This window comes from Aquarana catesbeiana, linkage group LG13, assembly GCF_042186555.1.
Source record: "Aquarana catesbeiana isolate 2022-GZ linkage group LG13, ASM4218655v1, whole genome shotgun sequence".
NCBI lineage: Eukaryota > Metazoa > Chordata > Amphibia > Anura > Ranidae > Aquarana > Aquarana catesbeiana.
The window spans coordinates 186,557,431-186,575,098 of record NC_133336.1 but is presented as its reverse complement, the minus strand read 5'-3'; the positions used below and the strand labels follow the sequence as shown (position 1 = coordinate 186,575,098).

The 17,668-nt window shown below is 44.6% G+C and overlaps 1 protein-coding gene across 2 annotated transcripts in view; it reads left to right on the top strand.

The window, feature by feature from the left end:
- Window positions 1–12,925, top strand: part of ARNT (aryl hydrocarbon receptor nuclear translocator) — a 114,381-nt gene extending 101,456 nt beyond the window's left edge. For both annotated transcript variants that reach the window (XM_073609339.1, XM_073609342.1), the window contains 7 exons: window positions 510–585; window positions 3,171–3,294; window positions 5,440–5,542; window positions 6,807–6,954; window positions 7,848–7,989; window positions 9,234–9,382; window positions 10,330–12,925. In XM_073609339.1, the coding sequence (XP_073465440.1) occupies window positions 510–585; window positions 3,171–3,294; window positions 5,440–5,542; window positions 6,807–6,954; window positions 7,848–7,989; window positions 9,234–9,382; window positions 10,330–10,419 (832 nt within the window). In that variant the 3' untranslated portion in view covers window positions 10,420–12,925. The remainder of the gene's footprint in view (window positions 1–509; window positions 586–3,170; window positions 3,295–5,439; window positions 5,543–6,806; window positions 6,955–7,847; window positions 7,990–9,233; window positions 9,383–10,329) is intronic.
- The last annotated feature ends 4,743 nt before the right edge of the window (window positions 12,926–17,668 follow it).

Genomic DNA, 17,668 nt, shown 5'->3' with positions numbered 1-17,668 from the left:
GGAATGGCCCCCTCGCCAGAATACTCCAATCAGCGCCTTCCACCATTGGCTGAGAGCACTGATTGGAAGTCGGTCGGCCGCTCGTTTTCCAGCATGCTCATCCGACATACACGGGGCGAATTCTGGTCGTTTTTTTTTTTTTTTTTTTAACCGGCAAATGTCTCCAGACATATGGCCCGTGTGTACCCGGCTTTATCCCCCATTTTTGTCTTTTCTTTGGTTTCATCCTGTGCATTTCATTCGTTCTCCACATTTTACAAAGCCTGTCATTTAAACAGGAAAACAAACTTATACTAGTTTTCTTTTCATTGTGGATCTTCCATCATTGACCAATGTTATAAAATTATAGAGCTTTTCAATTGGGCCCTTCTTATTGGAATGGTGCACATGACATTTTAATGTCATTTAATGTTATTCAATGTTATTCACGTTGTATGAGCTTCAGACAGGGGTTACACACTATGTAAATATCTGAAGATTTATTATGTAATAATTTGTTCTTTGCACAGACAACAGCCTCCGCCCCAAGCAGACATGGATGTTGTAAGCAGCAGGGATAATCTGGGCACGTACAACCATACACAGGTGAGCCATTCTTCATATCATCAATCCTACTGACAGCCTAATTGCAATGTCTAGTGTTGCTGGTTTGTTAAGATATGATATATATATTTTATTATGTTTACATTGATGTGATTTCATCTTTACCGTCAGACAGGAAATAATAAATACCTTTAAAAAGGAGCTCCAGGAAAAATTAAAATCAGTGCATTAACTGCCAACACAGCAAGTGTCTGAGACTTCAGAATGATTGCTTTAAAGGCAATGTGTGTATGTGTGGGAGCAATCGCTGCAGCGTTTATTTTTAAGTAATTTCTCATGTGACTTTTTGTTGTGATTTAGAGGCTAGCAGGAAACACTAAGTCTCAGTGCTTCTCTATGCAGTTAAGGCAGATCATGGTTGTTGGGAGGGTCTGGTAGTACATAGCTTCCTGAAAACATCACAGCAGCCCTGCCTCAGTACTTCTCTTCAGAGTCCTCAGCCCTGATACACACAGTGGGTTGGCTCCTGGGAGGAGTTATGTAAATATTAAAATGCCTTGATGGGTGGATGCTAGGCTGGAGGAGTGGGTGTTCCTAGGCAGGCTGTATTTGCATGCACACCTCCCTAAGTAATACCCAAATGTGATGCCGAGCCTTTTTAGGTAATACCCACATGTGATGCCGAGCTTCGCTAGGTAATACCCACATGTGATGCCGAGCTTCCCTAGGTAATACCCACATGTGACGCCAAGCTTCCCTAGGTAATACCCACATGTGATGCCGAGCCTCCCTAGGTAATACCCACATGTGATGCCGAGCTTCCCTAGGTAATACCCACATGTGATGCCGAGCCTCCCTAGGTAATACCCACATGTGATGCCGAGCCTCCCTAGGTAATACCCACATGTGACGCCGAGCTTCCCTAGGTAATACCCACATGTGACGCCGAGCTTCCCTAGGTAATACCCACATGTGACGCCGAGCTTCCCTAGGTAATACCCACATGTGACGCCGAGCTTCCCTAGGTAATACCCACATGTGACGCCGAGCTTCCCTAGGTAATACCCACATGTGACGCCGAGCCTCCCTAGGTAATACCCACATGTGACGCCGAGCTTCCCTAGGTAATACCCACATGTGACGCCGAGCTTCCCTAGGTAATACCCACATGTGATGCCGAGCTTCCCTAGGTAATACCCACATGTGACGCCGAGCTTCCCTAGGTAATACCCACATGTGACGCCGAGCTCACTAGGTAATACTCATGTGTGATGCTGTGCCTCCCTAGGTAATACCCACATGTGACGCCGAGCTTCCCTAGGTAATACCCACATGTGACGCCGAGCTTCCCTAGGTAATACCCACATGTGACGCCGAGCTCACTAGGTAATACTCACGTGTGATGCTGAGCCTCCCTAGGTAATACCCACATGTGACGCTGAGCTTCCCTAGGTAATGCCCACATGTGATGCCGAGCCTCCCTAGGTAATACCCACATGTGACGCCGAGTTTACTAGTGTGATGCCGAGCCTCCCTAGGTAATACCCACATGTGATGCCAAACCTAGGTAATATGTAAGTAGTACTACAAAGCAGAAAGTAGAGCCTGTATATGTAATAGACAACAGGTTTTGTTGTTTAAACATTTACCCCCTGCTTTCCCACTCACAGTAAATATACTGCAAGCGGGAGCACTGCCAGGCACTGCGACGTACCCATATGTCACGGTTTGGCAGTGCACATGCGCACACCCCCTGCTGACCCGTGCTGTGATTGGACACAGAACGAGTTTGTAAGCAAATTTCAGCCAATGATTTTGCCTGAAACCTGCTAATTGACTGTGGCCAATCACACCACAGAGTTCTGCATTGACAAACGCACAGAACTCTGTGCACAGATAGCGATCTGAACAGACAGATCTGTTAGTAAAAGCAGTACACATTATATATATATATATATATATATATATATATATATATATATATATATATATATATATATATATATATATATACTGAATACTGGAATTTACACAGGTATGATGCTATACTGGTAATGGCGGTGATCAGCGATGTATAGTGAGACTGTGATCGCGTGGCGGGCAATCTCGCACTAACAGACCCTCGCTTGGAGGTACACTGACATCAGTAGTGACACTTTTGCAGTGATAATACTGTACACTGTCACTGTACTGATGACACTGACTGAGAAGGGGTTAACATCTAGGGACAATCAAGGGGCTAACTGTGTACCTAAGAAGTGTAATGTGTGCTGCTTTTACTTAGAGATCTGACTGTTTTTTCTCCCTGCAAAGAAACGGCCAGATCGCTGCTCTGTGTACAGAGTCCTGTGTGTTTGTACACACAGGACTCTGTGCTGTGATTGGACACAGCCGATCAGCAGGTCTCAGCCATAAATCATTGTCTGACACCTGCTGACAAAATCTTGCTGTGTCCAACCACAGCGTGGGTCAGCAGGGGGCACCCCAAACCCAGTAGCAAGCAGGCAAAGTCACGGTAAATCTACTGTAACCGAACGGTATGTAGTTAATACTTCCACCACAGGTAAAGGTGGTATGTAATTTATGTTTGTGACTTTCATTCCATCTCTCTTCTTTTTTGCAAACAGGTTCCAGTTCAGCCAGTGGGGTCAGCAGTTTCTGACCACAGCAAAGCCCTGGAAAAATCAGATTCCCTCTATGGCCAGGAGAGAGATCCCAGGTTTGCTGAAATCTATGGTGGCATCAACACAGGTGGGTCACAGAGCAGTATATGTTCTTTATTATTACTTTTTAAAACAATATTACCGTACGTACACTTCATGTATATGCTCAATTTACCATCATCCCTAGTAATAAATCTATAAAAATTAAACCAGTTAAAGGCAGACATTCTTGGTACAAAATGCTTTTCCAGGTATCTTGGTTACAACCTATAGTGGATCTTCACACAAAAACTGAGGCGTGGGCCATTGCAACCCTATAACTTCTAAAGTGGTATAATGGTATTGTGTGCTATGGGCGCATATAAACTGCCCAATTGGAGTGTTGCTGCATGCAAAGGCGGAGTTTAACTATCTAGCCTATCTGCTGTTATTCAGCCGTCAGTAGCTTAACTCCTTCCCGATTAACCACTGCATTTGAACTGCGGCAGGTTGGCTCCCCTGGGCGAATCAACGTAACTATACGGTGGTTCACCTCTTGACCACTAGGGGGGCGCGCGCCGCTGGAGCCGATGCGCGTGCCGCCGGGCACCTGCGGTCGCTCCACCCAGAACAGAGATCTGTCAATGTAAACAGACAGATCTCCGTGCTGTCAGGGGTGAGGAGAGCGATCTGTTGTTCATACTAAGTATGAACAACGATCACTCTCCTCACCCAGTCAGTCCCCTCCCCCCCACAGTTAGAATCACTCCCTAGGGAACACAGTTAACCCCTTCATCGCCCCCTGGTGGTTAACTCCTTCCCTGCCAGTGACATTTACACAGTAAATCAGTGCATTTTTATAGCACTGATCGCTGTATAAATGCCAATGGTCCCAAAAATGTGTCAAAAGTGTCTGATCTGTCCGCCATAATGTCGCAGTCCCAATAAAAATCGCAGATCGCCGCCATTACTAGTAAAGAAAAAAATAAAATAAAAATTCCATAAAACTATCCCCTATTTTGTAGACCCTATAACTTTTGCGCAAACCAATCAATATACGCTTATTGCGATTTTTATTACCAAAAATATGTAGAAGAATACATATTGGCCTAAACTGAGGAAAAAATTTGCTTTTTTTAAAAAAAAATCGGGGATATTTATTATAGCAAAAAGTACAAAATATTGTGTTTTTTTTTTTTTTTTTTTTCAAAATTGTTGCTCTTTTTTTGTTTATAGCGCTAAAAATAAAAACCGCAGAGATGATCAAATACCACCAAAAGAAAGCTCTATTTGTGGGAAAAAAAGGACGTCAATTTTGTTTGGGTACAACGTCGTACAACCGTGCACTTGTCAGTTAAAACAGCGCAGTGCCATATCGCAAAAAAAATGGCATGGTCCATTGAGCAGCCAAATCTTCTGGGGCTGAAGTGCTTAAGTCATCGACTAGTGCATGCTGGGTTGGGGACATCACAAGAGGGCGGTGCCACCAGGTGGCCCAGCCTCTTAGCTTTTTAAGAACTGTCAGGCGGCGGAGCAGGCAGATGACAGAAGCCTTCGGTGCAGGCAGAGCTTTCTTTTTTTCTGGGTCAGTGGTGTGGCAGGCGTCGTGATTGACAATGGATCTACACTGGGGGACATTGTTTTTGTTTAATAAAGGAATTGTCAAAAACGGTCTGTGTTTATTTCTTTTTGACACTTTTTTTTGATGACTGAGTCGGGGTATAATGTACCCCATACTCATTCATATGGGGAGGGCCCCTGCTTTGGGGTAGGGGGGCCCAAAGCACCCCCCCTCCCCACATGTTGAGGACATGTGACCTGGTATGGTTCAGGAGGAGGGGGGGTTCTCGCTCCCCCCCCCCTCCTTTCCTGGCCTGCCAGGCTGCATGCTCGGATAAAGGTCCGGTATAGATTGGGGGGGGGGATGGGGGGGGCGACTCCATTTTTCTTTTATTTTTTTTTCACATTATGGCGTGGGGCCTGTTATGAATCTGGTGCTCAGAAAACACACAGGACTCCTATTGAATTTGCACTTCCACTGCACCGCATATATGTGAACCAGCTCCATAGAAAAGGCTGCCATTTCACGTCAAGCGAATCAGATGCAGTTTCAAAACGCATCCAATTGGCATATATGTGAATGAAGCCTAAGAGTTCAGTGAGTGATTGAGCCCATAAAAAGTTTTTCATGCAGAACTGAAATGCTTGGTTTTATTAGTCTAAGTTTTAAGACATGTTATCTTTCCCATAACAGACCAGAACAAAGCACTCAACCCCAGTGGAGTCCCTGTCAACCAGCAGCTCTTCCCACAAGCCAGCACTTTCACCCCAGCCCCTCGTCCCGTGGATAACTTCAGGTATGATGCCCAGGATCCAATGTATGTTATGACCTAAATAAATAAGCATTATAGTGAATACACATCATAGCATCACAGCAGTACATGTTGAGAAGGTATTCATCATTACAGTACTTTTATGGAATGAAATAGAAATCTATATGAGGGTGTTACAAATTTCAGTTTTTGTCCCATTCTTAATCACTTGCCGACCGCACTGTAGCTGAAAGACGGCTACAGCGCGGTCGTCCAGTTCTGGGAGGGTGTCTTTACATGCAGGGCCAACAGTCCTGCATGTAAAGAGGGCGAGGAATTTCTCTTAAGTCTGTGTGGAGAAGAACACCGGAGCGATGAGTAAAGGTATTACACATTATTCTTCATCCTGGGTATTTAGCCACCCTTACAGTGCAGGGACCTCTGCATGAGTAGTGTTTTTTTTTTTAATTCCTAGAGTTGGGCTTTAAATCAAACCTGTGCTTTTCCCTGCATTGGCATATGACAGGTTTGCCTTATTTGTTACTGGCATGAATTGTACCCATTAATTGTTAAAGAGTAGCTTTACCCAATCAGTTGTTGCCCACGTAATACAGAAGTGCAATGATAAGAGTAGGCTTTGACGCCCACACGCCACACACATGCATCACTGGGCAGCCAATGTTTCTGCTGAGAGTGCGCCCAGCACAAAGACCGAGCTGTCAAAGACCGGTCATGGTCCCCACTAACAGACTGGCTTCCGATCATGTGACCACAGCCCCCACCCTAGTTTGTTCTGCACTCCTGTGACCCGTTTTCAGCAGAGAGCGGGCTGAAGTCTGCTCTCTGCTGACGTCCGAGTCGGTCCAGGCTCGACATCATCACCACCATGGAGTTGGGATCTGCCCAGATCCCTGGACCGACACCCGGCTCAGCCAAAGCCAGCCACTCCCATCCCCCCAAACAGCCCAGCACTCCAGTGAGCGAGGAGGGGGTAGAGCAGAGAACTGTGACTGACGGTCACCAGCTCTCTGCTCGGAGAACTGTGAGAACTGAGCGATCCGTGGTGTTGGAATGCTCGGTTCCCATTGTTAGAGGCACCGGGGAACAGATGCTGCATCCACTTAGGTAAGTATGAATCTTAAAAAAAAAACAAAAAAAAAACCCATACTTTACTTTTAACAAAATGTAATTATAAACCATGTTTAGAAATGACACATACATCCTAGGTTTAAGTAGTCTGGGTGTTGCTTATGCTGCAGTGTACAGGGGGGTGTGTAATAGATGTTTATTATGTCCCTTGTCATTGTAGGAATAGTTCAATGGTGCCACCAGCCAACATAATCCAGCAGCCTGTATCTGCTGGCCAGATCCTGGCTCAGATATCTCGGCACACAAGCCCAACACAAGTCACCGGGACCAACTGGAGCTCCGCCGCAAGGCCATCCTTCACAGCACAGGTATGAAAAGCCGTTACTGCTCTCAAATGTATTAGGTATTGCTCTCTAGACATGAAGGTCTGTTCATTCTTCTGATCCAGATGTTCTTGTTTGGAAACCTCACTTTTCTATGCTGCAGTCAAGTATTCTAGCTTGGTCAGCAACCTGCCTCCATCCTGCTAACTTTTAGCGATTGTCTTTCTTTTCATTGTGAAAACATTTTCCCAGCACTTTTCCCTTGACACAACACGCTAAAGTGAATGTTTTCAGCAGGTCCAACTATAGTAAAACATATTCAACTAAAATTAGTTTATGTAACCCCACTAAACCAGAATTATAAAGTTAGCACCGCAGAGTGCCTGGAATCCTTGGATTCAGACTTCTAGTGACCCCATGCAGGAGCAATGACTTATAGAGAGGTTCCCACATTGGATCAATGAATGGTATGTGATGTGTGAGTCCTTCAAACGATAGATTTTGTGCCCCCATGCTATTGGTACTCCCCATGTAAATTAAATAGGCATTTAGCAAAACTGAGGTTATGAGAACGGGGGCCCATGACTGCTACTCAGAATTGTGCTGAGCCACACAAAGTGTCAGTTTCACTTTAAACACATGCCTGTTCTGGCTTTACTCCATCAGGTTGCAAACTGTTTGTAGTTTTACTACATGAGTAGTCAGACTTGGTAGTCTAATTTAAATGAATCCTATTTATCTACATGGGTTCAATTTTAATTTACAGATGGAGCTGACAAAGATTGTGCACGTCCTTTTTATGAATAGGACAATCAATTTAGATTATTTAACGACTTTCAGCAGAATCATGTTATCATTTTCTGTCTGGCCCAGTTGGTATTTACCTGAAATGATTGCAGACAGACTATTGAGATATCCTTGTGTTCTCCTCTCTACAGACAAAGACACAGTCTCCTCCATTTGGTATGGGTAACTTCCAGGCAACAACAGCCAACTTCAGTCCATTGTCCTCCCAGAGTTCCACATCCTCTCCAGCTGGATCTGCCTATCCTAACCTGGCCAGTAGGGCCAACAGCTTTGGTAAGCCCAGGCTTCTGATGGGCCATTCTATGCATCCCATATATGACTGCAGTTTTCTTCTATGTGCTAGTGCTGTACTCTCCAAAGATGGTCTACGCTAAGGAGAGATTGTGGCATAATAGTTGATCTTGCATCATTCTAGGTGTATAACAATACAATCCCATCCAGAGACTTTTGACTTTCAAAAGAGTAGGTGCATCTCTGATTTAATTTTGGGGAGACATGACCTGCCTCCTTCAACAAAGCTGTATTTATGTCTTGTACAGACCATTGTGTGTCTACCACTGCACTGGGGGTTTGGCTAATGTAAGACCATTTGGTATCAATTACTTAAAGTTAATCTATCATATAGAAGATGAATACAATTAAGCTGTGTATAAAGGTAGGTTTTACTAGGCAATCTCGCATACAGCTAGCAGCTTAAATATCCTCTGCACCGCACCCGGCGGACTCTCTAAATCAAAGTGCATTTCCCACCTTTTAGAATGTAGCTCTTAGGCACGCTTGGGGCATTCCATGTTTTTGGAGACTAATAAGAGGCACCTGTGTAGTATTATAAAGTGGTAGAGGTACTCTTTAACTTAAGAATTTTGGGGGGCTCCTGGGGCATGTGCAGAGAAATTGTATGCCACTAGGGATCTATTCTGGTGATCTGGCTTGCTTTGACACGCACAGCTTATTGTTATTGGTACGCCTATATGATTTGCTTAAACTAAGCGTTGAACTCCACCCGGTGAGATTCATTTTCCATTTAGTTCCCAACAGCTGCTGGTAAGGTAAACCACCTTTAGACTTTCCTGTATCCCTCAAAAACTCCAGTGGTGTTGTATTTCTCTTGGTTTATCAGGTCTACCTGTTTGATAAAACAATTTTGGATTTTTAGTTTCTTTTATATAATAGAAAATGCCACAGAATTGGCAAGGTAGGGATGGTCACGCCTCCAAGATGGTCAAGGAAACCTCACTGCTGGTCTCCCCTAGACCTATAAGTAGCAAGTTAGTTCTGGTTGGACTGTTTCAGGAGACATAAGTAGCAAGCCAGTGTTGGTTGGACAGACCCTTTAACAGAAATTGCATCTGATTAGGTGCTATGGGTTATGCACAAGACTCTTTCTGCTACCTTATAAGTGGGCTGTCACACCATTGGGGGGGCTGTCCTACCAAGGTGGCAGCTGAAGCTTTAAGTTCATCTCTGCACATCTCAGCTTAAATGTTTCAGGGGTTTAACCAACCTTGTTTTTGCAGCTACAGAGGTGGGACAGCCGCGGGTGCCATTCCAGACGCGGGCAGCCGATGCAGTAGGAGTTTGGCCACAGTGGCAGAATCAGCACCATGGGCCGAACACCGCAGACACACATGTACAGCCGCAAGCCAGCCAGTCAGAAGTTTTCCCTGTAAGTTCTACCTTATTCACTTTCCTTAATAAGTGATTTCCAGGTATCCTAGAGCAGTGGTCCCCAAACTGCGGCCCTTTGCTTGCTTTTAGCTAGCCTTGGGGCATTATTCCCTCCACTGTCAGCAACCGTGGGGCATAGTTCCTGCTACCAACAACATGGCAACATTCCGCCCACTGACACCAAAGGATGGGACACTATTCCTCCTACTGACACCAAAGATGGGGCACGAGTCCTCCTACTGACACCAAAGATGGGGCACTGTTCCTCCCACTGACACCAAAGAGGGGGCACGATTCCTCCCACTGACACCAAGGATGGGGCACGCTTCCTCCCACTGACACCAAGGATGGGGCACGCTTCCTCCCACTGACACCAAGGATGGGGCACGCTTCCTCCCACTGACACCAAGGATGGGGCATGCTTCCGCCCACTGACACCAAGGATGGGGCACTATTCCTCCCACTGACACCAAGGATGGGGCACTATTCCTCCAACTGACATCAAGGATGGGGCACTATTCCTCCCAGTAAAACCAATGATGGGGCACTATTCCTCCCACTGACATCAATGATGGGGCACTATTCCTCCCACTGATACCAATGATGGGGCAATGGGGCACTATTCCTTCCACTGACACCAAGGATGGGGCACTATTCCTCCCAGTAAAACCAATGATAGGGCACTATTCCTCCCACTGACATCAATGATGGGGCTATTCCTCCCACTGATACCAATGATGGGGTACTATTCCTCCCACTGGCCCCAATGATGGGGCACTATTCCTCCCACTGACACCAATGGTGGGACACCGTTTATGCCCACTGGTCACAGTCCACCCCCTCTAAGAGTAAACTGGCCCTTTGTTTAGAAAGTTTGAATACCCCTTCTCTAGAGGAAGTCTTGTCTATTTTTTTTTACAATGTTGGGAATTTTTTTGTGCCTAGGACATGCTGTCCATACTGGGAGACCAGACCTCAAGCTACAACAGCGAAGAGTTTTCAGAGCTCAACATGTTCCAGTCTTTTGCGGAGTAGAAAATTGGTGTTTCTAGCACACGAAATGAAACCCAGATGCCTGTAAACTGAGCTTCCTCCTCTCTTTCATGAAGTCCACTCGATTCTCAACCTTGACTTGGAGTAAAGGAACTGTGACCGCACCATTTGTGGTAAGAAGAGTGGAAAAAACGAGAAGGACCTCAGATCCAGAGCTTGGGTGGAAGACGCACAAGACATCACAAAACTGCCTTCCTTGTGAACCTCAGGAGATGTCAACATGAAGCTCTCCAGCCCTCACCAGCTTTAATTCTCACGTGTCGTGCCACCAAATTTATGTTCTACTAAACCTTCTTCCTCCCAGGAACGCCTCAATACTTGTCAGCCAGAACACATTTCATTTTTCTAATAAGACCCTAAAATCTGTTGTTTTTAGGCTCAATCAGGGATACAATTTGCATAGGATAATCACAATTGTAGTAGGTGCCTTTTAAAAAAAAATGTCAGGACAGGAAACTATTGTTCGCTAGAGAAAACATCTATAATATCTTTACTACTACCTGAGGCATTCTCTCTACCCGCGGTGGGCTAAAATGACTATATGCAGGTGAGACATTAAATGTCCACCATATTCTGCTTATTAGCTTATTAATTTAACGCTTTGGCTTACAAGTGGATTTATCGTTGTTTTGCACCTCAGCTAGAAGCAAAAAGGTCTGGAAAAAAACTGACTCTTAACATTTCCTGGGCCTGTAGAAAGATGCCAAAAATCCTGATGAAGATGCAGGTTAAAACATCTTATTTCACTTTATTTTATAGAAATACCCCAAAATGGGTCGCTGTGATGTTTTAAGTTACTACTTCAAAATCTCTTCTGAATTTGCAAGCCACCGTCATGACACACTAACTGAACTTTGCCAGTCTGTTTTTAGAAACTTTAAAGCCCAGTTGAAGTGTCACACATTTTATCTATTTTTAATCCTGAACCAATGCATTGTTATAAATTGTGACTTTGGATGTTTACTAGAAAATGCCTCAAAAACCCTTTTCTTTGTGAAAAGTATGGGTTTTTTTCAACCCTGACACTGCAGTGTTCTGTGCTGGAATGGCTGAGTAACAGCCACACCCCTTTGTCTAAAAGGGGACGTAACACCTGATTACAATATTCCCTATTATCGCACTACTTTGGGACAGAGCCACCTGGTGACAGGCTAGCTAACTGCACCTGCTTACATATGTGGCTAGGCTGTGAAAAAGTCTTACGCATGTGGTATCCCCATACTCGGGAAGGGTAGCAGAATGTATTTTGAGATGTAAAGCACAAATGTCCTCACACAGAGAGAGAGGGAGGGGGCGTTTGACCAGATATTTTACATTACAGTGGGTCTAACTCAGGTGACTAATAGGATGCAAAAGCGTATTTAGGGTAAGTGATCATGGGCATACCGAGTTTTTGCAGCAAGATCCTTTATTTTAGTTGTCCGAATATTGTATGCATGTAAAGTACACTTGCGGTTGGGTGGGATGAAAAATAGGCAGTTGGGCCCTTTTATTACCGCCTATTTCTTATGCTGCAAAGTCAGGTGCTCAGGGTGTACAAATGAGGCAATGCTTTGCTTTGTGGTGTGGCAAAAATGACCCCCTCCATGTTCGGCGAGCAGTACTGCTGCCAAATGCCACATATTTAAGTGAATGGGTCTGCACTGCAAATGCTAGGCTTATGGTTGAGCCACAGTATTCCCAGTTAGAAAGCCCATTCAGCTACATCACCTCCTGAATGGCTGTCAGCTGCGCCTGCACCGCTCTGTGAAAAACGGTGCACTGCGGATCACTCCTTGTAGAGCAACACGGGTTTAAATGCACCCTACAGCGTTAATACAGCCTGTTGGTTGCTAGTACATAAGCGGTCATTGCCACCTAGCGCCCTTCATTGCTAGGATGCAGGTAGCTATTGCTGCCTACCATCTTTCGTTGTTAGGATGCAGGCGGCACTTACTGCTTACCGTCTTTCGTTGCTAGGACGCAGGCGGCACTTGCTGCCTATCGTCTTTCGTTGCTAGGACGCAGGTAGCTTTTGCTGCCTACCGTCTTTTGTTGCTAGGACGCAGGCGGCACTTGCTGCTTAGCATCCATTGCTAGGATGTGGGTGGCTCTTGTACCCTAGTAGAGTATATTTGCGCTCTATGTATGTAAACCTTAGCACAAATGTTCAGTGCATAAAATAAAATCTGTATGCAGGACTGTGGATGCAGATGTTTTAATTTTAATAGTGCAGCACTGATATCAGTATCGGTGCCAATACCAAGCATTTGCATGAGTATTGGTACTCGCACAAATGCTCCAGATACCAAAACCAATACTTTGGATTTGTGGCAATACAAAATGAATGGACGCAAATCCTACTTTAAAGAATCGCATGGGATTTGAACAGGAATGCGGTGTAATTCCTGTCTGAATCACATGCTATTTCCCTCGTGTGTGTGTATAGAAAGGGAAAGCTCCATCTAGTGGAAAGCTTATTAAAATGTTAGACCTCACAGTATATATCTGGCCAAATGCAAAATCTTTATAGGTGTCCCGGTCCCGCTGATGATAGCAAATCACGGCTGCTGGAGGTGCTCACAGGGCTGGGGAAGATGTAGAGGTGGTCCGCCCCCATGCTGACATCACTTCCGCTCTATACTCATGGAGTCCCGGAACTTCTCCTCCAGCCCTGTGAGCACCTCCAGCAGCCGTGATTTTCTATCATAGGCGGGACCAGGACACCTAGGAAGATTTAGCATTTGGCCAGATATGTACTGTGAGTTCTAACATTTTACTAAGCTGCCCACTATATCAGTGGTTCTCAACCCTGTCCTTAAGTACCCCCAACAGGCCATGTTTGCAGGTTTTCCTTTATCTTGCACAGGTGCTTTAAATCCTAGTCAATGGCTTGGTATTTTGGACAGCTATTTTATCAAAGAGAAATTCCCAAAACATGGGCTGTTGGGGGATACTTGAGAACAGGGTTGAGAACCACTGGTCTAGATGAAGCTTTTCCCTTTCTATACACACACACAGGAGCAGTGGGGGAAATCGCACCACATTCCTGTTCAAGTCACATGCAGTGCAATTTGCGACAATTTGTATTGTCTTGACGGAAATCACATTTCAAAGTACTGGTACCGAAAGAATCGGTACACGTTCTCGCCGATTTAAAAAAAAAAACTGTATTGGTGCAACCTTAACTTTTGGTTTTACGAACACCGTGCAGGGTTACCAATCTTTACGCAGTTGTGTGCATGGGGCCATAGCAGACCATACGCCTGCGTTCAGATCCATAAAAAAAAAAAAAAAAAAAGCAAACGCTGCATTTTATGCGGCCCTTAGACTTCCTGCACAACTTCTGTAACGTGAAAGGTGTGGTTGTTAGTACAAATTGTGTGTGTGTGTGACTGCATATCTATTTTTGTGAATTCAGCTGGGCTTTAGGATTGGCCGCCTTTGTATTATAGACACATTCAAACTTCCATCCCTCTTAAGCACTTCTCAGAATCTGTCACCTCTCCACAGTGTTAGATCAGTAAGGGTTCTATGAAATGGACAGAACTTGTGTAGCATATTTTTTTTTTTTTTACTTGGATGCACCCACAAGCTGAGGTTAAACTCTTGTTGGAAAATAGGAAAAACCATAGACAGTTATGTGAAGGGAATCCAGGCGTAGTTGTCACACTAGGACAGCTGTGTTGTTGCATTGATAATTCAAATGATAGACTTGCTTTCTATCAGATCTCTTCACAGGCCCACAGCCGAATGTCACTTACCGTCATCAGGGAGACCTATAGCCCCTGACCGGAGTCAGCTTCACTTTTTATTATCTGTGACATGTATCCTGTTTGATGTAGACAAGATAGACACGGATTATCCATCTTGTATTACGTTACACACTTTTAAGCAGGACAAATGCATTTATTCTCGGCTTTCCTTTGTGCTCTTTGGTTTCTTTGAAACTTTCCTTTTGTGTAAAGTGTTTTATGTGTATACTATATAAAATAATATAATTTTATGAGAATTTTTACTTGTTTAATGAAAGTTTGTTGTTTTTTTCTTTTGCATTGCATTGATTCTTTGCAAGTATAAAATGATGGCACTGGTAACGGAATATTGTGTCAAATACCATATTTATCGGCGTATAACACGCACAGGCATATAACACGCAGATTCATTTTAAGAGGGAAGTTTCAGGGAAAAAACATAAATTTTAAATAAGAAACTTTGAAGCAAAATAAGGGTCAGTGCCCAACTGCAGCCTCACAAGTGCCATCAATGCAGTCTCATCAGTCCACATCAATGCAGCAGCTTCACCATTGCCATCAATGCAGCAGCCTCACCATTGCCCATCTGCAGCCTAGAGGGGAGCGGGATGAGCGCCGACAGATTACATACAGTGAGAATCTCCTATGATAGACAGAACAGTGGTCCAATGATGGCTCAGGAGACGGGGCTTCCTATTACAGAGGCCGCCAAGTAAACAGGAGATTCTCACTGTATGTAATCTGACGGCGCTCGTCCTGCCCCCCGCCCCCTCCGAGGCAGCTAAAATTGAAGTATCGGCGTATAACACACACAAGCTATTTGCACCTGATTTACGTCCACCCTCTCCCGCCATCTTCCGCCGCTTTCCCGGGATCTCCCGTCCCACAGGGAGGCCTGGGCAACCAGCCGGCATGTCCGCCGGCTGGTCGAAGACCCGAACAAAGCCAAAGCTTTGTTCGGGTCTCGGATCTAATAACCCGGAAGCGATGTCATGACCTCACTTCCCGGATTACTGGCAGCTTAAAGGCGCCAGTTTTAAAAAATAGAAAGTATTCAAAAACTCCGATCTTGAAGTTTTGAATACTTTCAAGTACAGAGGAGGGGTTTGGGGTCTTGTAGATCCACGATCCCTTCATAAAGAGTACCTGTCACTGCCTATTACTGTCAATTGGGATGTTTACATTCCTTGTGACAGCAATAGCTATTGAAAGTCAAAAACAATTATATATATATATAAAATTTGCAAGTAAAATTGAACATGTTTAAAATAATTTTTTGAGAACTAAAGAAGAATGAGTACATTTATCAAGGATGTCTTTTATAAGCTGAACTTCTGCTGACATCCCTCTCCGTGTTCAGTAAAATAAGGGATTCCGGAGTATTCTGACTAATCAAAGACCTTAATCTGTTTATTACAAGTTTCAACTTTAAAAATCTCTTTCACAAGACACTTGAGTACATGCAAGACTAATTAGCAAGACTACTGTGTTACATCATGCTTGGTGCTCATTGACTTGAGGATGGCATAAAGAATGGGGCACTGCTGCTGGAGGACATCACTGTGTTACATCATACTTGATTCTCGTTCTCATTGATTTGAAACTTATGAGTGGCATCAGGAATGGGGCACCACTTCTGGAGGACATTACTGTCACAACATGCTTGGTGCTTGTTGCTTTGGGGATGGCATCAGGAATGGGGTACCACTGCTGGAGGCCATTACTGTCACAACAGCCTTGGAGCTTGTTGCTTTGGGGATGGCAGTGATAAAGAAGAAAACAAAGTAAAAGGACAGTGTACATTTAAAAAAAAAAAAAAAAATTTACAGATTATTGGCACATAATAATCGGCCTGAGAGGTGGACGAAATATCGGTATTGTATCAGCACCGAAAAAACGATATCGGTCGATCCCTAGTTGGCACCAGGAAAACAGAAACCTGTATCAAATACTTACCGTTATTTTCCTTTCCTGATGCTAATCCATGGCAGCATACATGGAGTAGTATCCCGACCAAATTTACCATGTATTTTGCCATGTTGCTACCAGGAATAGAGAAAATTGTATCAAATATTTACTGTAATTTCTATTTCCTGGTGCCAAACCATGACAGCTTGCCTGTGGAAGTAGGCTGGGATACTACCACATTTATTCCACCATGTTGGCGCCAGGAAAGCTGAATACAGGGATGTTATGAATGGGCAAAGCTCAAGGTTGTCAAAGTTCCTAGAGCTTGCCTTTAACACATCCCCTTTGGCCTATCCCTATGATGGGCTCCCTCACTGGCCAATAAATGTGTGCGTAGGGATGGGTAATGTCCATCAATACTGGAAGGGTCTGAGTTTTAGGGCAAGGTCTGTCGCTATAGGACGCGTCAGATTTTTGCCTGTTTAACATTTCTTGGCATTCATTTGTGGAGGAGGTGATAAAAGCTACTGTAGATATGTGTACTCTAAACCTGCTAGCAGCTTCCACTTTTTTCCTGGGGCCACATTACTTGCTTCTGGTGTTAAGCAACAGACCTGGTGCCATGCATGGCCTATAGCCCCGTTTCCTGAGTATCTTCTCTATATGTCTTTAAAGCTGAACTCAAGGTAGATTTTTATTGCATGCTTACATTAGTCCAGCTTGGACCAATGTAAGTATCCATATCTCATACCTGGAGGGCGGGCACTGAGGAAGCTGACAACCACTATAGTAGTCAGCACTACCACAGTGATAGCCAAGATCTTCAGGTCCTCTGCCAAGCAGATTCTCCACTGTACATTGACCACAGGATGTCTCTTGCTCTGCACTGCCGCCATTCACAGAACTTTTTTCAAAGAACACAAGGAGGCGTTCTCAGATTTGACAAGGTGAAGAGAAGGAGTGGTGGTGTCGCGTACCTTGGTTAGAGACCGAGCTGAGGAGAGGGCTTCCCTGCTGGTCTGAGCAACCCTGAATGTGGTGACAGAAGTACAAGACTGAAAGAAGCACGGGTGCCGATAACTTCGTATCAGGTGACTGCTAGGGACAGAGACCTAGTCATGGTAAGACAGAAGGAATCGTAGTTGTGTAGCAAGCAGAGGTCAGTACCAGAGAAGCAAGCAGAGCGTAGTCAGAGGCAAGCCGATGTTGGCATCTAGAATCCACAGAGCAAGGTCAGTAATGGGAGATCAGTCAGCAAGTGCAGGAGCACAGGAACAAAGGTCACGGGGAAGCTGAAGAACATCCAGAGATTAGCGCACATGAGGGTCTCCTTTAAATAGACAGCTTGGCACCATTCTGTGGAGTGGCTGTGCGCACCGATGTGTGCCAATGCATGTTAGTTACTGGCCTGAGCTTGTCTGTATGCTGGCATGTGCACTAGCATTAGCTGCTCTAGAATGAGCTTTAGCTGTATTAGTTTCCTTACAGGTGTGGTCATGACCCAGGAGATAGTAGCCATTTATATAGTAATGCCAACTACTACAGTGATTTGTCAGCTTGTTAGAGATACAGTGGGAACAGAAAGTATT